This window comes from Colias philodice, chromosome 14, assembly GCF_061535455.1.
Source record: "Colias philodice isolate Cphi_HAF_F1 chromosome 14, ilColPhil1 Martin Lab GWU primary, whole genome shotgun sequence".
Lineage (NCBI taxonomy): Eukaryota > Metazoa > Arthropoda > Insecta > Lepidoptera > Pieridae > Colias > Colias philodice.
Window position 1 is genome coordinate 483,677 of NC_143099.1, and position 23,680 is coordinate 507,356.

At 32.9% G+C, this 23,680-nt stretch overlaps 3 protein-coding genes across 5 annotated transcripts in view; 2 read left to right on the forward strand and 1 right to left on the reverse strand.

Annotated features, from left to right (window-relative positions):
• Positions 1–649: 649 nt before the first annotated feature.
• Positions 650–5,079, reverse strand: LOC149482602 (uncharacterized). Its single transcript, XM_089703388.1, has one exon. It carries the CDS (start codon positions 4,822–4,824, stop codon positions 2,569–2,571), a length of 2,256 nt encoding a protein of 751 aa, XP_089559514.1. The 5' UTR covers positions 4,825–5,079; the 3' UTR covers positions 650–2,568.
• Positions 5,080–8,952: 3,873 nt separating this feature from the next.
• Positions 8,953–13,450, forward strand: BckdhA (Branched chain keto acid dehydrogenase E1 subunit alpha). Its single transcript, XM_089703418.1, has 8 exons — positions 8,953–9,036; positions 9,940–10,208; positions 10,513–10,769; positions 11,192–11,357; positions 11,796–11,996; positions 12,718–12,836; positions 12,932–13,079; positions 13,311–13,450. Exons 1-8 carry the CDS (start codon positions 8,980–8,982, stop codon positions 13,387–13,389), a joined length of 1,296 nt encoding a protein of 431 aa, XP_089559544.1. The 5' UTR covers positions 8,953–8,979; the 3' UTR covers positions 13,390–13,450.
• Positions 13,451–15,656: 2,206 nt separating this feature from the next.
• The window catches only part of LOC149482604 (regucalcin-like), a 28,023-nt gene continuing 19,999 nt past the window's right edge, over positions 15,657–23,680 (forward strand). Inside the window, exons 1-5 of one of the 3 annotated variants that reach the window (XR_016316605.1) lie at positions 15,657–15,818; positions 15,891–16,171; positions 16,644–16,826; positions 17,292–19,627; positions 20,187–20,321. The gene's annotated coding sequence lies outside the window, so the exon portion shown is untranslated. Of the gene's footprint in view, positions 15,819–15,890; positions 16,172–16,643; positions 16,827–17,291; positions 19,628–20,186; positions 20,322–22,972; positions 23,071–23,680 lie in introns of those variants that run through there. The other 2 variants (XM_089703413.1, XM_089703411.1) reach the window with 2 other exon arrangements.

The window sequence follows — 23,680 nt, forward strand, 5'->3', positions numbered from 1 at the left end:
TGCAATCAGATTTGGATAGAATTTTAGAGTGGTGCATTGACAATAATATGGTTCTGAATGCTGAGAAATGTTTCTTAATTATGTTAACCCGGAGAAAGATACGTACATCAGCAATTTATACTATAAACAAAGATATTGTGTGTGAATGTAATGAAATCCGTGACTTAGGGGTTCTTATTGATAGTGAATTAAAATTTTGTTCTCATGTTAATACAGTTGTAAAAAAATCGTCGCAAATGTTAGGCTTTTTAAAAAGAAATACCAAATCATTTAGTGTAAAAACGAAACTGTCTCTTTTTAATTCATTAGTACGATCCCAACTAGAATACGCCAGTGTGGTTTGGAGTCCCCTCTATTCAGTGCACTCTCAACGTATTGAAAATATTCAACGTAAGTTCACCCGGCACATTGCGTTTATCTCTCAAGGTATATCTCATAGAAATCCTTACGACACCCGATTAGCGTTCTTCAATATGATAGGTATCTCTTCGTAATCGTAGGCAACAAAGGGATATCTTGTTTTTATACAAAATAATTAGAGGTATTATTGTATGTCCACAAATATTAGAGCAAATTAGGTTTACAGTGCCTGTTGCGGCAATAAGGTTCACTTTTGCTTGGTAATACTTGGTTAAGTAAAACGCACGTCCAATCTTGATAACGTTTATTTCGTTACTAACACAGAGCAAGTAATATGGTTAGGTACTAATTTCTAAAGCTACTTACTAGCGGCGGCGCGTACATACCGCCCACCAAAACCTATAGGTAACTAGGTTTTATCTTAATTGTCTAACATTTTTGCTAAACGTTTTGCATTACATACATATCAAATATAAACTTAAACATGCATTCTTCAAATAAACAAAAAAAACAAATGATTTTAAAATTAAGTTATACCAATCAATAATAATCAGTTACTGTTATTATCTAATGTATGCCTTATTGGTTTTGGACCCTCTACCCCTTGAAGTTAAAATTTGCAGTGTAAAAATGGCCGTGACGGAGTCACCCTCACCTCAGGTAAGTCTCCCATAATTTGTAATCTGGGTTTTGCTTTAAGTCTCGCACATACAAAACATTTATTGATATATGATTAAACAAGTGATTTAATTTTAATAATCCAAAAACAGCTTCTTATATAATTTATAGTCAATTGTGTACCACCGTGTAGCGTCTTTTTGTGTGCATTAGCTATTATTAAAGTAGTTAAACAGCTCTTATGGCTTAAAATCATGGGATGTTTCTCCGTTTCTACAAGATGGGCATGCCTGAGTCTGCCGCCCACCCTGAGAATGTTTTCAGCGTCCAGGTAAGGATTAAGATTTTTAATACAACTGTTGCCTTTTATTTCTTTCTTTTGTTTTAAATCTTCTATTTCTTACACATTTGTTTAAACTGTCATGTAGCTCATTTGTAGTTATAGCCTTAACTTCTTTAATTTTCCTTACATTTAGAAACCGCATGTAATAGACTATTGCTCTCAGTAATTCATATAAGTTATTAAATTTTTAAATTTATTTGACCAATGTGCCTCATCTACTATTTTTGTATTTGATATAATCTTTTTTCTTTTTTCTAGGTTGGTGTCATAAACTAAATTGTTCAAAGAAAGCTGCTCATCTCGTAGCCATTTTGGACCTTCCCACCATAATTTACAATTTTTAAGTTCAGGTAATAGCATTCCACGTGAAGCAACATCGGCAGGATTTTCTACAGAAGGTACGTGGTACCATTTATTTATTTTTATATTTCTTAAACTTTCTTTAATCTTTAACCAATCTTCTTTTATTTCAGGTACTACTTCTTCATCCCACGAAATTCTCATCAACCACATTTTTTGAATTATTATTTTTGCAGGCAGGAGTACCGGAGTTAACCAACCGAGAGGATCAAACAAGCGTTGAATTTCCGAGAGTATGGTTCTTTTGGTTATTGTTGCCGGTGACGCAGGTAAGTCAGCATAATAATGTAAAGTATCATCGACCACATTCCACGATAGCCCTAACGTCTTTACTGTTCCTTCAAACTTAAAATCTATACTCAGGCGAGAGCTTAGTTCACCGGAAGAAAAGTTTTTCAAAAAATCCTTATTATTTGATGAGCATTTTTGTAATTTCATTCCTCCTCTTCTTAGTATACTTGAAATTTGTTTCGCTATTTTTGTAGCCTCCTCTACCGTATCCTGACCGGATAGTAAATCATCCATAAAAAAATCATTTTTTATTACATTAGCAGCCGCAGGATAGCCTCCTCCTTCATCGTTAGCAATTTGGTGAAGAGTTTTTACAGCAAGATAAGGTGCCGATGCTGTGCCGAAAGTAACTGTCAATAAACGATAATCCTTTATAGGCTCATCAATGCTATTCCTCCATACAATTCTTTGATAATCAGCGTCCTCTGTTGTGATTAATATTTGCCTATACATTTTTTCTATGTCTGCGACAAAGGCAATTTTCCGAAGTCGCCATCTCATAATCAAGGACCTCATATCTTCTTGTAGCAGTGGACCAACAAGTAAGTCATCATTGAGTGATATATTATTTTTGCCTGTTGCAGACGCGTTGAAAACTACTCTAACCTTTGTGGTATCACTTGCTTCTCTAATAAGTGCATGATGCGGTAAGTAAATTGATGGGTTATTAATTTCGCTTTCTGGAACTTCTTCCATGTGGTTGAACCTAAATATTCATTAATGACATTTATATACTCTCTCTTTAAATCCGGGGATTTGACAAATTTGGATTCTAATTGTTTAAATCTGAGAATTGAAATATCACGGGTATCACCTTGTGTTGCTCGTGGGGGTTCATGTTTTACAGGTAATTTTACAACATATCTTCCTTCCGCTGTTCTTGTATATGTATCTTTATATGTTCGTTCACATGTTTCTTCTTCTATGCTTAATTTGTTGTTTGTTTCAGGATCCAGCTCCCACAACCTTTGCAACATTTCATCCACATCTATACGATGGTGCATAACTAGCATTTCATTATTAGATTTCATTTCCATATTGTCTAACACGGAACCGAATAATATCCATCCCAAGCTTGTTTCTTGTGCACATGGTGAACCAGGAGGACCCTTGATCAAAGGTTCTTTGATTATTTGTGCATATGTGGTTACGCCTAGCAGCATGTCGATCTGTCCAGGTATATTGTATGTAGGGTCGGCTAATACGAGACCTTGAAGATGTGACCATGAATTTTCACTGTCTATCAAATGTTTGGATGGTAACACATTTGTTAAACGAGTAGTAGAAATGACATATGCATCAATGAACAGTTGGAACTTGTCGTCATATCTTGATAAAAGCTCTAATTCCACCGTGTGTTTTACCTTAGTTTGTGTAGATCCTATTCCCGTAATACTTACATCTATAGCCAATGGTTTACGTTTAACTTTAAGCAGTTGAGCAGTGCGTTCGCTTATAAAGTTCGCTTGTGAGCCTTGGTCTATTAGCGTACGGAGTACAGTTACTCTGCCGTCGCCATCTGTAACAGGGACAAGAGCGGTAGCTAGCAGAGCAGAACCTTGTTTAGTTGCTACGAAAGAAGAGATAGTGTTAACCTGTTCCTCCAAGTGTTGCTCCTGCTGTTCTTCGTCTATCTCATCCTCCACCTGATTAAAGTGCGATTCTATGTTGCTGGGTTTGACCACAGCCATTGACTGATGCAACAAAGAATGATGACGCCGTTGACATACCTTACAAGAAACCCGCAAACGACATTTGCTCACCATATGCCCACTGCATAAACAATTAAAGCAAATATTATTGGAACGAACAAACTCATTCTTTTGTTGTGGTGTAAGTGATATAAATTCTTTACAGTGACATAAAGCATGTTCTAGTTGACATTTTGGACAGGGTTTAAATTGCACTGCGGGCGTCGCTATATGGAATGACCTTTCTTTAGATGTCGATGGCGATAATAACTCCAAAGTACGAAATTTTAATTGTAGAAACTGTTGTAATTGTTCCCAACTTGGTAATTTGTCGGTATCAGTCTGGACATACTCTTCCCAATCCTTATGTGACTCTGGGTCCAATTTCTGTACAACCAGAAATATAATTAAAGGATCCCAAGAGTCTGTGGTTATGTTTATGTTTTTTAAACTATTAAGGCACTCCGTGGTAGTATCCAGTAAATTTTTTATTAATTTATAATTTTGTGAGCTCATTTTCTTTTGATTAAATAATCTTTTAAATATTGAATTAACCAGCATTTTTTTATTTCCAAATCGTTTATTTAATAAATTCCAGGATTGCTCATAATTAGCTTGTGTTATTTGAACATGTTTTAATATATTTTCAGCTTCACCAGTTAAGCTACTCTTTAAATAATATAATTTTTGTACATCCCCGAGCGCGGAGTTATTATGCACCAATGACTGAAACATATCTCTATACGAGGGCCAATCTTCATATGAACCCGAAAACGTCGGTAGCAATATTTTAGGCAGCTTTAACTGCTCGTTCGCGTTATTTGCTACTTCCAAACTTGTTCCATAGGCGGGATTCTTATTAGCGTTTATTAAAAGATCTTTTAAATCGGCTTTGATGCATAAATAAAGATCTTCAAATACAAAAAAATCTTCGTTCACAAAATACGATATTTCAGATTTCTTTTCTTTAGGTACTGTTCTCACTAAACTATTGTGAGCCTCTTTGAAAGTGTTCCAATACTCCTCAATACTTTGTAAGCGGGCTTCCACGTACCCCTTCGTCAGTCGTTGTTTTGGACACTTTTTTAAATTAGTTTGCGCCTTTTGTAATAATAAAGCCGTATCCTCCAATAAGGCGAGTAACTGCTCGACACCACTCATGTTTAGTATTTTATCAATATTGTACGAGTAACGAATAAACGTGTAAAGTAAATAACAATAATCTGTAACTTGTCACTCTTAGAATCCTTCCGTAGAAACCGGTTTCTCGATGTAATTATCATTAATTCTATCCGGCGATGGACCATATGTTGCGGCAATAAGGTTCACTTTTGCTTGGTAATACTTGGTTAAGTAAAACGCACGTCCAATCTTGATAACGTTTATTTCGTTACTAACACAGAGCAAGTAATATGGTTAGGTACTAATTTCTAAAGCTACTTACTAGCGGCGGCGCGTACAGTGCCTAGTAAAATACCCCGGCTTCCCATATCTAGAGTTTTTGATCTCCCGCTGTATCGAAACAATGTTGGTAAAAACTCGCCAATAAATAGAATGTGCAGTGAGTTTAATGTTTTGTGTGCATCTCAGCCTAATTTGGTGGATATTTGCTTTGATTCGTATTCAATTTTTTCTAAAAATATTGTTAATTACTTTAAATATAGTTACGTTAGTCATAAAATAAATTAACATAAGAAACGCTATGTTGATTTAGTTGGTACAATTTAAGTAAGTTTATGATATTCTAAATGAATTGTCCTTACCTATAATTGGTAGATACATCCTTACCATTTATATACTTCTAGATTTAAGCTTGCAATGATTTATATGTATTTACTGTTGGTTTGGCGTAATAAATAAATAAAATAAATAAATAAATATTGCCTAATTAATTCATTAAAAGGGTTCTTTATTAAAAAAAAAAATTCTTTATATTTTTATTGAAGTTAACGACTAGTTATATTAATATTTTATCCATTGAGCTACTTTATTAGCTCAATGGTTGTAACTTTTAACACAATATTTTAATTTTGACTACAGATTTACTTTATCATAAAATCCATAATATTATTATAAGAAAAATTTATATAATGGTACTTATAGAGCTATATAGGGCCACTATCTGATGTGGAAGATGTGGGGTTAAACTTAGTACCTACATATTATGTATGTATTTGATAAAGTTAGGTACTTAAGTACATTCAACGGGCAAATTCTCAAAAATTAAAAGGAAAAAAAGACGTGTGGCACTCAGGGACTGCCACGGTAAAGCTATTAAATAGCGTGCCTTCAAGCCACACCTCCGCGCCCGTCGCAGTGGGGAGCGTGAGGTTTTTTTCGTTACGGAATTTCTAGATTCGGTCCGCGCGCTCAAGGCCCGTGATAGAAGCTATGCAATAGCTTAAAAAATTCACGTTACCGATTTCGGTCAATGTATGTGCACAAAAAAATCAGTCATCTTATACCTCTTTAAATTTTTATAATTTTCCCGTAAAAAGGTATAGAATAGGTAGGTACGGTCAATTAAGGAAAGCTGGCATGTTCACAGTACTCACACTTATGCAATTTCACTTACAGTATGTTCAAAAATAAATGCGACTCTAGTTTCATTTTAGACTTGAATTGTAAAATGGGTGCATTGTAGATAAATATATGCAAATATAATTATGAAAGCTCTCATAATTTACCTGTAAAATTATAATTTAAAAGTAAATCAATTGATGAAGTTAATTATTTATTCTAATAATAATCAATTAGATAAAAGTATTAATAATTATTCAATTATCAAATAATAAGTAAATTTCAGGTCATAAAAACAATACAAATAACACGTGCGCTCACTCCCAACATACACCAGGGCCAATCCCTTCCAAAATGATAAAACCCTAAAAAAAATAGTAGTAGGATGAAACCCATTAGAAAAGGAGGAGAATAAATGAGTCAGTGTAATTATCTACTTTTGGTTCTAATTGAATATGTTTTTCCTCATGTTCTCGCGTCTTTCTCCAAACGTCACTAAACATATCCAGACTAATAGAACTTTTTTTTTCTAGCATTTGCTTCCTTTCTAAATAATGCTTCCACAGTTTTCAAGTTAAAGTTCACATTTTGTGATGCTACTCTCCCTTTAATTATGCCCCATAGTAACTCTATTGGGTTGAGTTCTGGATGGTATGGTGGAAGGCGCAATACACTATGTCCATGATCTTTGAGGATTGCATCAAGTAGGTAAAAATGGTGTATAGTTTGGCTTATTTTTTAATAATGTGATAACTCTGATTATTAATTAGTAATTTGATTTTTGAAAAAAAAAATGCCGATTTTAGTCAAAATTTATATTTTTCTAACAAGATCCTTATCATCCAAATTTCCACCTCGGTGAGAAAAATTGACATTTCTAATGAAAATGAACAAAAAATTAAATGATTTTATTAAATACTGTAAAATAGTCTTCTTGTAAAATTCTTCCATTTACTGTATCACAAAATTCTTCATAGATTTTTAGATATTCGTACTACACCAATTACATCACCCTGTATTTATAAACAATTGCAAAATATGACACATACATAGGCCGGGAGATACTGACACAAAATTTCGGGTCATTTGTAACAGAATGGCGGTTCTACAGAGGTCTTATTACGCAATGACTAAAAGAAAAATGATCGTCAGAACGCTGGTACCGGCGGACTAGTCGCGTGGGCGTTAGTCGAACTCGTCGGATAAATAGCAAAAGTCAAACGATTTGTAACACAAAAATTTTAGAATTTACCGATAGCCCATAAAAAAGATGTAGGCGGTAGTGTCATGCCATACTTTTCCGGTGTAAGTTACAGCCCCCCATACCGACGCGATGCGTTGATTTAAAAAAAAACAATTCAACCATTTGTACCAGGCTAACTTTTTCACAGGTAATCATCATCGTGCAGACATTTACGAAAATCGCCATGCCATACTTTTCGGACGATTCCAAATGGCCACCATACCGCCGAAAATCTGCAAAAAAAAATTTTTTCGCCAAACAATTTGTACCAGTATTGCATTTGGATTTTTGGAGAGTATTTGATAAAATGTGACCATTATTATATTTGCCATACTTTACTTTCTAGTAGGGGGAAAAAGTGCTGCCATACTTAAAAAATTAATTTATTCGTCACGTTTCAAAAATACGACTGTACAATACGTAAAATAATTTTTTACAGTATGGGATCATTATATTCTGTTTGTTTGTATACAATTCTACCTAGAAAAAAATATCGCAGAATACAAACATGGGGCGGATGATTGTAAGACTTAAGCCAAGACGTAAAAAAAAATGAAAAGAATTGGCGATTTGTACCAGTACGGCATTTTTGGAAAGTATATGATGCAACGTGACCATTATTATATTTGCCATACTTTTAATAGAGGGAAAAATTAGTGCCATACTGCTACAAATCGTTCAAACTACGAATAAAATCTTACAATGAGAAAAAAATCTTATACACATTCGTCACCTCCCACAGGTATGGCATTATCACACTTCTATTTATAATCATTCAGGAGTTGTTGAAAAAAAATGTAGGGTGGTACAAATCGTTTGGCGAGAAAAAAAAATTCAAAAATTTGCAGATTTTCCGCGGTATGGCGACCATTTGGAATCGTCCGAAAAGTATGGCATGGCGATTTTAGTAAATGGCTGCACGACGATGGTTACCTGTGCAAAAGTTAGCCCGGTACAAATGGTTGAATTATTTTTTTTAAATCAACGCATTCACGTCGGTATGGCGGACTGTAAGTCACATCGTCAAAGTATGGCATGACACTACCGCCTACATCTTTTTTAAGGGCTATCGGTAAATTCTAAAATTTTTGTGTTACAAATCGTTGGACTTTCGCTATTTATCCGACGAGTGTGACTAACGCCCACGCGACTAGTCCGCCGGTACCAGCGTTCTGACGATCATTTTTCTTTTTGTCATTGCGTACTAAGGCCCCTCTAGACCGCCATCCTGTTACAAATGACCCGAAATTTTGTGTCAGTATCTCCCGGCCTAACATGTGCAATGTGTAAATGTGTTGACGTTCCAGCTCTTCTTAATATACCTATACACTTATACACATTCATTAGGTTTTAAATTTAAAAAATACACGCATTTAACTTATAAAAATTCAGTAAATTGAAACTGAAAGCGTTTATTACATGAAAGTAACGTCACACTTACAAATAAAGAATCAAATGATAAATATTGACCTCCCGTCGTACGATAAAGGCTATGCCCCTTATCATACTTGCTAATGTTTCATTATACAAACATATTATTCTCAGTTGTTAACATGGCGCTGCGTAGTGGTGTTAGTTTTTTGAGATTTACTGCGCTCCGTTCGTCTAGGGTAGGTTCTAATATCTCCATAATCTAGTCTATACTTTTGTAGGATTACAGGATAATAGATGGATTACATTTGTAGTTAGAGCTTATAGTAAGAAAACAATTTATCAATAACTACAGTAAATCAGTAATTATTACCTACGTAGTAATTTGCCCGCAAAAATATAATGCGAGAATAGTTACAATTGTAAACAATTGATAAAAGATGATAATAATTACATGTTTCGTTCGTGTACTAACCTAAAACATTTTAATATGTAACTACATTAATTTAATGAAACTTTAATTTACATATTTGTAAAAAAATAAATTGGTAGCTATTATTCTGTAATATCATTTTATATTTAAATTTTGTTGTTAGCTTGTTTATTTCAGGTTTTTGATAATTATATTTAAAGTTTACAAAATAACATACCTAAATAATTATTAATTAATTACTTTGACATAGATTATACAAGGTTTTTTAAGCTTACCTATTTTTAAGTGATTATGTTAATAAATCGAATATTTACCCATTTGTTACAAACGTAATGTATTTTCATTAGCTGAAACAACAGAGCAAAGATAATGACAATGATAAGATATCTTAAAATTAAACAAGAGATTTCTTTTAATTAAAGAACATGGATTTTTTGCTATACAACCTACGCTAGTAATAATTATAAAGTATATTATGTACACACGAATTAAACATACAAATATACTTATAAGTACTTATATTTACTAGACCGCGGATTTGTCTGCTTCTGCGGAAAATAAATTATGGATTTCTCCCGATAAAAATTACCCTCACCCTGCCTAAACATCTCTACACAAAATTTGTATCTCACCGCTCACGAAAGAAAGCAAAACAATCACATATAAAATATCGTGTACCTAGTAACGTATCTTTTTTTTAAACTTTCAGCTTCTGTCAACGCATACGCGACCGGATATCCAACAAAATGGCGGGAAAACTGCAGAATTCCCCGGCGCCAGAGCACCGTACGTTACAGAGATGAAGTTTTTGAACGAAACCAATTACGAGCCGATACCAATATACAGGGTGCTTGATAATAACGGCGAGGTGATAGTGGGGAGTGAAGAACCAGACTTAGATAAAGATGTACTGCTGAATATGTATAAAACAATGATACAGTTGAATCAAATGGATAAAATCTTGTATGAGTCTCAAAGGTAATCGTATTAAAGTACCTCCATTGTGTTCATTCAAGCAGAAGTAAATCACTTGGCTCAATTAAGACATTAAAAATCCCTTTTATAAACAAGTCAACAATACGTAATATAATATATGTACTTTTATTGATTTAAAACTTGATATGCTTTATATAGCATTTGACAAGAAAATATAAATTCAGTACTATAACACAGGTGCTTAATCGTTTATGTATGCCTAAATAACTCGTACTACCAATCATCTGTAATGCTAATGACCTTTACCATCTACATTTTAACATAAAAATGTACTTATGTATTTCAGACAGGGTCGTATATCATTCTACATGACGAACTACGGCGAAGAAGGCATGCATGTCGGCAGCGCTGCCGCTCTATCTCTTAGAGATATGGTCTTCGCACAATATAGGGAAGTTGGAGTACTCTTATATAGAGGCATGACTATATCAGAACTGGTGAACCAGTGTTATGGAAACCACGAAGATCCTGGCAAGGGAAGACATATGCCAGTGCACTATGGCAGCAACCAATTGAATATCGTCACTATATCCAGTCCTTTAGGTATGTATTAATGATGTAACTGAGTTCTATGCTACCAGATTAAAAGTTACAGATCTATGAAGCTTTTTGGCGATATACAATACATAGTTTTAATGGCCCATAAACTCTTCAAACAAAAACAATCATCGTATATACCACATATATACACATCGTATAGACTACAGATTACATAATAATATAAAGAAGAAAGTTCCTTTCCTTCCTACGAAAATATTAAGATGAGAACATAGTAACAGATAAATATATGTAATTTCATTCCATAGTAACTACAACGTATATAATATATTAACAGCTGGCATTATTTTAATGACTAGTTACTGTAAACATCATCAACATCATACCTTAACAGCTTAACTGATACATCAATTAATAGCAGAGTCGTCCAATTCAATGTATCAAATAGTCTTCTTTCTATATTCCAGCAACCCAAATGCCACAAGCAGTTGGTGCAGCTTACGCCTTCAAGCGTCAACCAGACAATGATCGATGTGTTATTTGTTATTTCGGTGAAGGTGCTGCTTCTGAAGGTGACGCGTTCGCTGCTTTTAACTTTGCAGCTACTCTTGAATGTCCCGTTATTTTGTTCTGGTAAGTATAAATTTAATAATCTAGAGATACAGCGATAAATTATGATTAATATAATAAAGTTAGTTTTGTACATTAATAAATTGTGGACGTCATGTGTGATGTGAGATATGATCTAAGTGTGAGTTATGTACATACTTCTATAAACATATGAAAGGATATAACTTTAAACTTACCATTAATGCAAGCGAAATGAAAAGTGTGTGCGTATTACTGATAATAATGTTTAATGATACTAAATATTAATAATTACTATTAACCTATAGATCACCAACCATACGGGGTAACTGATCTACCTACGTAATTAGGTGTTTTTATTGATATAAAATATTTTGCGGAAATAATAACATGGATTGATCTATGCCCATACACAAAAACTGTATTTTCAAACACCTCATTTAAGAATATCATCATCAAAAATAATTCTCCATCAATCCCCAGCAGAAACAACGGCTACGCGATATCAACGCCATCTAGCGAGCAGTATCGGGGTGACGGTATCGCGGCACGTGGGCCCTCGCTGGGTATCAACACGATACGCGTGGACGGGACTGACGCGCTCGCTGTGTACAACGCGGTGCGGGCCGCTAAGGAAATGGCCGTTAAGAACAAGCCGGTGCTGATTGAGGCTATGTCTTATAGGTATGAGATAAAAAAGAGCGTGTATGCCGAGAAAACTTGTCAGAAGTGAAACTTCTTTGGCAGTATTCAAAACTACCAAAACCGTTGCCTTACCCCATGCCGTGACGGTATTGCCATGACGTGACTATGAAATTTTACTCTCTACGCGCTTATGGAAGTTTCACTTCAAAATAAAGTACATGCTTATACCTATCCTATACTCTTAACTTAGTAAGTACACAAATTTACACAAAAAATGTCACCACAAAATAATTATTAAAAAGCTAAATTGAGGCTAAGTATGATTCATAGGTACGAGGTAGAAAAACAAACTACAGGTATACACTTTTAACTCAGTACACAAATATTTACACGAAAATGTTACCCCAAAATTATGAACACGCTGTATACGAGATCAACGAGCTAGCGATATTAGGCCCGGCGCAAACATTCGGTTTCCGAAAAAGCCGGGCCGCACAGCGCACAAGAGCGCACAGGTTCGGATTACTGATCAGTTACATATATTATAATAAAAGCTACTTATGTAAGGATTTTTCAACTCTTTATCAATTTTCATTCAAATTTTAACTTAATCCTCTCAGTAGAGAATGAATGCATTAATTTGAACAAATAGGTACTTTCACTCACACCTCTAATCTTTTCTAATTTACTAGTGTACTTCTGTCCATCTTTTCTAAAATAATTACGCTACTTTATCAATATAAAATTTATTTTTGTTTAGGGTAGGTCACCATTCTACGTCTGACGACAGCACAGCCTATCGGTCTATAGAAGAAATACAAAAGTGGACCACTGATGAAAATCCGATACAAAAATTACGCCTATATATTGAACGTAAAGGTAAAATTCACAATTAAATAAATTACATTAAATTTTAAAGTAAGTACGAAAAACTTACCAGATTTTTAATAATACTGTTCTTACAATATCCACAGGTCTTTGGAATGAAGAAGCAGACAAGGCATTGATAAAAGAATCTCGAGATATTGTCGTAAGAACAATGCAAAATGCCGAAAAGAAAAAGAAACCGCATTGGAAAGAAATGTTCGAAGATGTGTATTACGATATGCCGCCAAAACTACAGTATGTTCTACAGATAAAAAAAAAATCAGCTTTGTTTTTTTTTTTTTTGAAAATGTAATTTGGCCTGGTCTCAACTCTCAACCAGTCAACTTAGAATTTAAAAAAAAGCTTAGCTTTATAGGTTGAAAAATATAAATTATGGTTTCTTTTAACTGTTAATGTAAAGATTTATAAATACATTTAAAACAGGAAATTAAACTGTTAAATTGATAATTAAATTGTTGTTTACAGAAAACAAATGAATCAACTGGAACAGCACCTGAAGAAAAATGGCGAGCACTATCCGTTGGATAACTTTCAAAAGGAATAATTTAATCTAATTAAAATTTTCCTTCGCCACCTTTATTTAATAAATTCTTGTATAAATATAATATTACTTTTATTTAACCAATATCCTATCTCTAATACATATACATTATACATATAATAAATCAATTTTAAAATTATGATAGGAACGTGGGTTAAACAGAAAGGAAGCGCATTTCTCCTTGAAATTGATTTAGTTTCTATTTAGAAAATATGCTTAATACATATTTTATGAATTTTAACTTTTGTTATTCTAAAATTCAGAACATTTATAATAATTTATTTAATTTAGGATTTAAAAGACTGCAGAGCCGAATCCGGAAATCATTATTAATTTTTCATTTTTTCAAGTTACCTACAAATAATTATGTAATAATAATAATTCATGTGCCCGAACGGCGAACACCTCTGACCGCACTGCTGGCACCAAGCTGGCACTCCCGCAAGCTGCTCCACGTAAACACGCGTAAAGTGTGTGAAGTCGTATCGTTCTATTGAATAAAACTGCTAAGAAAGCCGAAAATAATGAAAAATAATATAACTGAACAATGGATATATACCTAACTAACTAATCTGTGTAAAATGATATAATCCAACTTATAATCCTAATATGTAATAATGTGGTATAATAATTGTGATATAATAATAATAATATACATTTTTTTCTTGTCGTTTTCAAATTGTTTTCAAATAAGTATAGGCAACACTGAAACATAGTTTTATCACAGTATTACAATATTATTTCCTACAGTAAGGAATCGCCTTTGATGTCGCGCGATGCCGCCGCCAGCGTAGGTACTTACGCTGCCACACGAAAATACGCTAGGGTTGCAACAAATGGGAAATAAAACAATTGTGATTATTAATATTATGATGAAATAATTTATTCATATTTCATATGTACATTCAAAATAATTGCGATTATTAAATCTGATGTAATTATTTGTTCATAAATATATAATTACAGATATTGCACTGCTAAATATTATTTACGTGGACACTTTATTTTTGGATGTTCTTAATTGTATATTATAACATTTAACTAAGTAATGCATTCGCATTGGGATTTACAATCTGATTAGGAAATAATGAGGACAACATATACATAGCTTTGATTTTAATTCAACAGATACAATTAATACAATCTTTCTGAAATATTGTTTCCTTCTGGGATTTCAATGTAGATTTACATCCGTAAACGGAACAGTTTGTGCGCGCCATAATAGAATATGTAAGTACCTATGTATAATAAAATTATTACACAAAAAATACGACTGCGTCGTCCTTTCGCGATAGGTAAAGCAATCTCAGCGTGATTGCTTTACGCGGCCCGCGTCGCCCGACCCCCGCCAGTTCCCCTCCGTTTCTCTGCACAAGTACATTCGTCGCACTACTGTAGGATGGTAATACTGTGGTTTTATGTCAAAGTCAAAACTCAAATCTCAGCTCACAACTGAGCACAGCAACTGAGGCTCACAAGCAGTGTTGCCATATATACAGATTTATCTGTATCTATACAGATTTTAAGACCACTATACAGATTACAGATTTGGCTTTACTTTTATACAGATTTTAGGTAAAGGACACTAACTATGATAAAATAATTGATAAGCAAAGTAAATTTTATACATTTGTTAAAACCTTTTTTGGATAAGGACACTACTATGATAAAATAATCCATTATCTAAGTATATTATTTTTATACAGTTGTTTAAATCCGGCAACATTCATGGCGTACATCGGGGATTTCCCTCGGAACAAACAAACAATAATTGTATATTCTTCTGGGGATTTCCCGAAACATGTATTTTGTTAACGAATGAATGTATTTGTTTCTTTTTAATGTTTGCAAATCAATCATTCGTTCATTACGATGATTACGAGTCGACTACGTTTTATGATTATATGAAAGGATTTTTTCATCTATTAATTTAATTAAAACAAAAACCAGGAACCATTTAGGCACCGAAACGATGGAGGGGCTAATTTTGACAAAACAATTATTGAATAACGAGCCATGTTTTAAGCTCAATGTTCACAAGAAATTGATTAATAAAATGAATAAAAGTATACAGTATTTTTTTAAATTTTAATCAATAAAGTTTTAAGTACAATCTAATGTTTTCTTTAACAAACATACCATTCAGATTTTAAACAGCTTCCGGTTTGATTTCATACAGATTTTATACCACTTTTATACAGATTTTTATTTAGACTACTATATCCAGATTTATCGATTTGGCATGTGGCAACACGGCTCACAAGCAACTCACAAGTCACAGCTGGTTTTGAATTTTGAAAATCAAAACACTGAATAACCTAAAATTTTCATTGTTTCTCATATTTTTGCTTATAATTTAGGTTAAAACATGTCTTTATTAACAAGAACTGATGTTACGAGTGTAAAATTATATGATAACTTCATTCTAGCTGGTAAATTTCGAATATTTCTTTGTGAACACTATCTAACCTAGTTTTTTATTTAATCGTTATAATTCCTTCCAGGATTAGGAAGTTATATGCACGTTTATGAAAAAAATTCAAGCAAATTAATACAACGGTTACATGTCTTAAAAGGTCAAAAAATATACGGTATTGTGCCTTTGAAAAAAGAATCCAAGATTTTGGTTTATGGCGGGAAGCAATTCACTATAATAGCAGTAAATAAGGAAGATATCAAGTTTACTTGCTGTTTCACATCCATTATTTGTGATGATTGGTTGCATTCAGGAATATGGACTTCTAATGACAAAATTTCACTTTTGACTGCTCATAATGTGGTTCAAGTTAGTATATTTATATTTAGGTATTAAGAAATAGGAACATCATTAAAAAATCTTTCAAATTAACATATTAATTATATAATATTCATATTTTTAAAACTATTATTTGCAATGAACTTAATTATAGAGGCCAAGTCAAGATCACAATTGTTAATAATCCAAAACACCAAAGCGGCCAGTTATATTCAAGCCAATTATAATATAACCTTTTGATGTACCTTAAAAAATTTTCAACCAACTGCAGTCTGACAGAATTTATTATATTATAATTTTTTAATTTTAATTTGCGTAGCTAGTTTAATCATGCTTAGCATGTGAGCAATGTTACTAATATTTAATAGGATTTGATACTCAACAGGGAAAATATCTTTTATAAAATACCCTTAACGCATAAATCTCTTTAGTACACTGGACTTTGAATTTTTTCATTATATTTCTTTGTACTGAAAAACATTTTAAACATTTATCCTTCCAGATATGGAACACAAAAACACGATCGCTAGAAACACAATACAAGAACAGAAATAACTCCATTCTGTACAGTGGTTTACTGTTACCACTAAATGATGGTGTCCTGGTGTTCAGTGGAACTGTGTTCTCAGAAGTTCTTATCAGTTATCAGGACGAGGAACCGATGCATTATTTGAGGGGACACAAGGTATGATTTGGTATTTATATAAGTTTTTTTATAGGTCAAATATTTATATTTTACTATAACTTGAGCGTGCGGCTTCGCCCGCTTTGTCTGAAACCTTGTTTTAGACTAGAGATTATAAGTAATATAATCTTTAAATTAATTAGTTAATATTGTGATTTTTGTTATACATAACTAAATTCTGAAACTTACTATAGTTATTATACTTTTCTCATAATTAGTTGCGTTATTCTCAATATGTTCTTGTACTGTATTACAAGTAATTCTTGCTAAAGCATATGCTTTTGTTTGGTTAATTTGCCAAAGTTGCAAAAATTGCTCTGCACATTCTTTTAAATTTTTATTTTTCAATCTCTGGCTGGTGTATGCACAATCTCACTTTTACACTGAATGAGAGAATAAATCATCATGTCTATGAATGAGTAAATAAAAAAAATATTTATTTAAAATTTTTTTTCCCCATTTTAGGGAGTCATATTCTCCATAAGCTGCGATCCCAAGAAAGGAATCATAGTGACCACATCAGATGACAGATCAGTTCATATCTGGTCCATAAAAAACAAAACTACCCACACTTTTGATACAAAAGCATTTTGGGAAAATGTACACATTCATCCGTTACATGAATTATATGGTCATGGTGCTAGAGTGATGCGTAATTGTATAGTAAATGATATAGTTATATCTGTAGGTGAAGATTCAGCTATATGCTATTGGGATTTAGAAGGAAATTTGGTTAAGAAATCCCCAGCTCATGCTAACGCGTGTATTTGGTCGTTAGATGCAAATGAAGAGCACCTAGTTACAGGAGGAGCTGATAGTGCCGTTATATTACATCCACTTTCTATTTTAAGCGAACATAACAAAAACAGTGATACTCTTAATGTAGATATTGGCACGCCAAAGAAAATAGTGTTCACTGCAAGACGAAACGTAATAGCCATGAACGAAAATAATGATTTGGTTTATTATGCCGTCGATTCAAAATCTTCAACAGCCTTCAAACTAAAACACGAATCTACGTATAAATTGATCAGTGTATCGTCGTGTAGGCAATTGATAGCTGTCGCAGATATGACGGGGAAATTTGATGTTTTTATCGAAAATTGCAAAGGACCACCAATGATTAGTAATATCATTGATACAGAGTTAGATATGGGTAAAATTCTTTCCATGCACTGGATATTAAATAGACATGTAGTGTTTTGTGCTGATTTGGGTAAAATTACAGTTCTTACGACGAGTGGTAACAAATTAGACGTGTTCGCTGAATTTGAGTTGCCATTTTGTAAAGAGCGCTGGATAACGTCTTGCGCTCTCAGTTCTGACAATCTTATTGTTGGAGATCGTTTAGGAAATATACACGTATTCGTTCGAGGACAAAAATCTCCTGTAAGAACTTTTAAACGCGTGCATGGGAGATATGGTCCGACATCGATAAATGTACGACAAAATGAATTTATCAGTACAGGCCGAGATGGGACTATGAAATATTTCAATTTAAGTGCCTTATCGCATAATTACAATAGAGATTTAGATTTCCAATGGGTTGAAAAATTTGTTGATTCGAATGATAGATATATTTGTGGCTTCCAAGAACGCATTTTTGTTGTTTATGATGTAAAAAACAATGTTAGAGCTTTAGAAGTAACTTGTGGAGGAGGCCATAGGTCCTGGGATGTTTTACGTTATATTGGAAAAGAGGAAGACAATTTCGATGAATTTATTAGCTTCATCTATATAAAAGAAGCGAACATTCACTTAGAGAGGTTTAATTTAAAGAACATCGTTTCTAAAAACATAGTAAATGGGACGCATTCGAAAGAAATCAATTGCTTGGTAACCCACAAGTTTGATGATACGTTGTTTTATATATCGGGTGGTGAAGATACTACTCTAAGGGTATCCAGTTCAAATTCTGCATTAGAATTTAAAGATGAACTTATCTTAAAACATTTATCAAATGTGAGGGCATTAAAAATTAACAAATTGGACGATAGAACTCTGTTGGTTACATCAGCTGGTGGACGAGCACAGATTTGCGTAAATAAAATCATTTTTGATAAAGTAGATGGAGAAATAAAAGTTACTACAGAAGAATTGGCCAATCACATGATAAATGGGACAGATGTAGAAAGAAGATATAACAAAATGTTCAGAAACGAGGAAATAGATTTTGATCCAGAAACGAGAATTATGGCTTTAGAAAATTACAGCAAAGATGACAATACATATGTGATATTCGCTGGCTGCTCGGATGGGAATTTACGAGTCTTTCAATTGGAATTGAATACTAAATCGTTTCGTAAAATAAACGATATATTTTATCATTCCACTTGCATACTAAACACGCAAGTTGTTGACGTTGGAAATACGAAAATTCTTCTATCAAGCTCAACCGAAAGGGAAATTTCGTTCTGGAATACGTTAACACTTGTAGATAGACCAATATCTACTTTGATGACTCACCAATCCGGTATAAACGGGATTTATGCTAAAGCGTTATCTGATACTGAATTGCTATTGGCTTCTGGAGGAGACGACAACGCGGTGGAACTGGCGTACTTCAAAGTGATGAGTGATCGTACAAAAAGTATTTGTTATTGGTCAAATTCTAGCAGCCATTGTTCCCAAGTGACAGGTGTCATTATCATCGACAATCTGTTGTTGTCAACGTCGATAGACCAAAGAGTGACGGTGTTTGAGTGGTCTATAGTCGATGACCAGATTAAATGCGATTTTAAGTCGCAAGTTTTCAGCGATGTCGCGGATATCCAGGGCATGGACCTCGTTGGGAGTGATGAGTAAGTATTAGCTGACCAGAATTATATCATTATTTTTTTAGAATGATTCTTTATTTTGCGAATATATCAACTCTATTGTTGATTGGTTCACAGGCGTATATGTATAGTCCTGTATAATAAGTAGACAATAGTTTTTTTTTTCGAATTTTTAACAAGGATTATTTAGAGAGGGTGGCTGAGTTGGTCAGGCATCCGCCCCGGATTGACGTGAAAGGATGCGGGTTCGAATCCTGCCTCGTGATCGAGTTTTTCATCTTAAATCTATTCTTTATACATTTATATTTATAAAGCATTTCAATGCCATAAAACTAAAAAAAATATCAAATTCAAGGAGAGTTTAGGACGCGTTACAGGAGATATCAGTAACACATTAAATGGATGCTTATGTATGATGATGTTTTGGCAGAAGACTTAGGTAATTTTTAATCTTATTGAAACAAATGCCTTAGTCTCAACTAATATTGACTGTTAAATTTTTATAGCAATACAATGCTAATTCCCGCTTTATAATCGATTTTTGGGAAAATTATTGTGTTATTAATTTTCATTCTATTTTCAGAAATACGATCACTCTATGTATTTATGGTAAAGGTATTGAATTAATGGAAATACCTAGACCTAGAAACTAACAAGCTTCAAAATATTATATAAGAAAAAAAGATGACGATGTAAGAAGTTCGCCAATACAGCTCTGGTAAGTTTATCTTACTTTTATAAAGAAATATTTTAAGCCGAGTATACGTGTCAGAAGTGAAAATTCTTTGTCAAGATTCAAATACATCGAAATCGTTGAGTTATGTGACGTGACGGTATTGCCATGTCGCGACTTTGAAATTTAAATCTCAACGCGCTTAAAGAAGTTTCAGTTCAGAAACGTTCCTTAGTTCCAATTTAATTAAAATAATTAAAATTTTTGCTTGAAGTGTGATTTTAAACTAACAATTTCATATAATATTTTCCTGTCAACATCAGATGTTCGAACACGTAATTAATTGCGTTTGGGCCAAATTGATCGCTTAAATAACGGCTAATAGGCCATGATAGCCATTAAATATTGATTATATTTATATACTGCAATATGCACTTATTATAATATCATCTGTTCATCTTTATTTGCCTACTGCAATATCTCCTGGACGATTAGCTTGTCTGTGATAAGATTATGTAAGACAATTCCAAAAATAACGTTCCAAAAATAAGTTTTTTATTTACTTAATTTGTCCCCGTTTGTCAATTTTGATTTGTGATATCGTTTTTTAAAATACACCTATATTTAGGTCGTTCCGGCGTCTGCCGACTAGACTACAGGCATGGGCTTGTAGTCTATAACTTAAACCTAACCTATCTAGAACGATCACCTGGTGGTTCAAATGACCCATAACTTTTTCAACATGGGCCTGTAGTCTATTACGTTAGGTTAGGTTTCCAAAAATTTATAATATTATTAATTTATAATATAGGTTTCCATTCATTAATTATGCAGCAATACAAATCGAAAAATACAAAAATCATTTATGTATGTGAACGTAAAAAAAAATTAAGTAATTTGAGCTACAACGTCTTGGAGTAAATAATATTTTGTGGTAAATTAGTTGGGAGTTAAAAAAACTAGACAGTAAAACATTTCAATTGCGCGATTCAGAAACATAGTTCCTTCAATATCTTTAATTTTAACTGTTATAACTTATAATACTCACGTAATCCCATCTAGGCAAAACAATTTAATACAATAAAATAAAACAAATAGTTTAATCTAACTCGTATTATAAACTATAATCTCACAATCGTCAATTTGTATAGAAATGTCTAGATAAACATATTTTATCTCGATTTATCCCGTGGTCCTGTTATCTTCGGATTTATCTTAACATCATGTGTAAGTTACATTGTCTAGATAAATTGTTGCAATAAACTCTGCACTTAACTGCATCGGTGAGATAGAATGTTATAAAATATATGTAGTATGTACCTAAGTTACAATTGGAATCGTACTTAAAGTTAGAACCTTAAACTGCCTTAAAGTAACACTTATTCAGAGAACTCTACAAGTTCTCTTTATACTATGGTAACACTTTTGGCACAAAAGACTGAACTAAACCTAGTACTAATTAGGACCTTTAATAGGACGTTATAACTTCAGTCATTTTTTGAGAATTGCATTGCCTCTCTATTGATGTACCAAATAGGCAGAAACATAAAAAGTATTCAGTTGAATAGTTCACCTACAGTATCTAACTAAAGTTTAAAAGCTTACTTTTACTGCAAGTTAATATTTTATGCTTCCTACTACAGGAAAACTGCATTTTAAGAGTAGCAAGAGTACAATAAACAAACTCTCAATAATTCAGAACACAAATGAGCCCCAAATATTCCAATAAATCAAAACAAAAACAATCATTTACCTCATTATGTTCACTGCCATTAACGGAAATGTTCTCGATAAAGGGTCGAGTAAAATTCCTTTGTAATCTCGAAATGGTCGAAGATGCACTCAAAATGGGCTACTGAAAATAAAAGAAAGAGCATGTGTGCAGAGCACACGTGATTAAAATAAAACAAAAATCGTTGCCTTACTCCATGACGTGATGGTATTGCCATGACGCGACCTTGAAATTTTACTCTCAGCACGCCTAAAGAAATTTCACTTCAAAAATGTTTTACCGCTAACGAAATTAGGATGAAAAATATGCTAGAGATTTTTAATCTGTCCAAAGTTCAGCATAATTATGGTTTAGTTTTATTTGTTTTTGTTTTGTATACATACATGTATAGATTTCGGTTGAAATTATCCAAGACGTGATGTATCGAATACTGAATGTGGTAGGAAAAGGAAAAATTACTTAATTTACAAATAATAATCATGTGATAGGCTTTTTTTTAACGTCATAAAAATCTAGGACAATGTATTTATCCCTTATTCCTTAAAAGTTACACTTGCAGACACCCTACTTCTGCAAACGTTCATAAGCAATGGCCATGTTTTGCCACCAGGCGAACCACCAGTTCGGTTGCCTTGACATAAGGAAACAAAACTTACTCTAACAAAACTAAAAAAAAAACATTAGAATGCTATAAAAAACTACATATTAAATGGCAACCCTGTTCTCCCGTAAAGGAGATAAATATTTGATTATCCACCTTTATTTCTTATAACTGGTTATAATTTTTTTTCTTTTCTTTAAAAAAAATCTCATTTGAATGCTATACTAAACATCTAATTCAACATTTCTTTCATTACCGTCACAAATACCATCTGCCATACATTACCCAAAACGGACAAGAAGCAACCCTATTTGCACACAAAAACTTCCAAGTGCCAGCCCTATCCTAATATCTCAATGATTAGATACAAGTCGGTATATAACGAAAAGATAACGCAGTTCACACACAACCGTAGGTGCCAGTCGTTGTTACCGCTTGTGTTGACGAGATTGTTAACAAAGGTAAATATATTGTTGTTATTAATTAGGATACTGGATTCACTTAAATACTGCTTAACTCTATGTTTATACTCCATTTTAAGATTAGGTAAAGTGTGTAGATAAAATAGTTTAAAAAAGGATGTTTTTTTCATGGAATGCCAATAAATATATATTTTTTATGGAGTCGTATTTAAATAAGTAGAACCAACATTGAAATATAGCTTAATATTAATACAGTTTTTGTAATTTTTAAATGAAATTATACTTATTCATGAAAAATGAATGAAAACTTATTCATTTTCTTCTTTCTCTTCTTCATCTTAAAATATATGAAAAATGATATCTTAAAATATCTATACCTATTGATTAGATAAAAAATTGAAGATTGTTCAGTTTAGTATAAATTGGCGCGAAAATCTAAGGTGGCACAGATAATAAAGTGTGATGAGATCAACATAATCTTACATTATTGTTTTATATTGTTTCTAAACTTAAAACACCATCAACTATGTACATAATAATGTTCAAATAATTATTATAAGCACACTTTCTAAGAGAATATTTATGATTTATATTCATTTAAATGTTTAATTAATCAAACAAAAACGAAGTTGCAATATATGTATTTTGT

Excerpts from the sequence above, each read along its gene's own strand:
- LOC149482602 (XM_089703388.1), bottom strand. The coding sequence starts at position 4,824 with ATGAGTGGTGTCGAGCAGTTACTCGCCTTATTGGAGGATACGGCTTTA.
- BckdhA (XM_089703418.1), top strand. The coding sequence starts at position 8,980 with ATGGCGCTGCGTAGTGGTGTTAGTTTTTTGAGATTTACTGCGCTCCGT. Across the intron at positions 10,770-11,191 it reads CACTATATCCAGTCCTTTAG|CAACCCAAATGCCACAAGCA; the intron begins GTATGTATTAAT and ends TCTATATTCCAG. Across the intron at positions 12,837-12,931 it reads CCTATATATTGAACGTAAAG|GTCTTTGGAATGAAGAAGCA; the intron begins GTAAAATTCACA and ends CAATATCCACAG.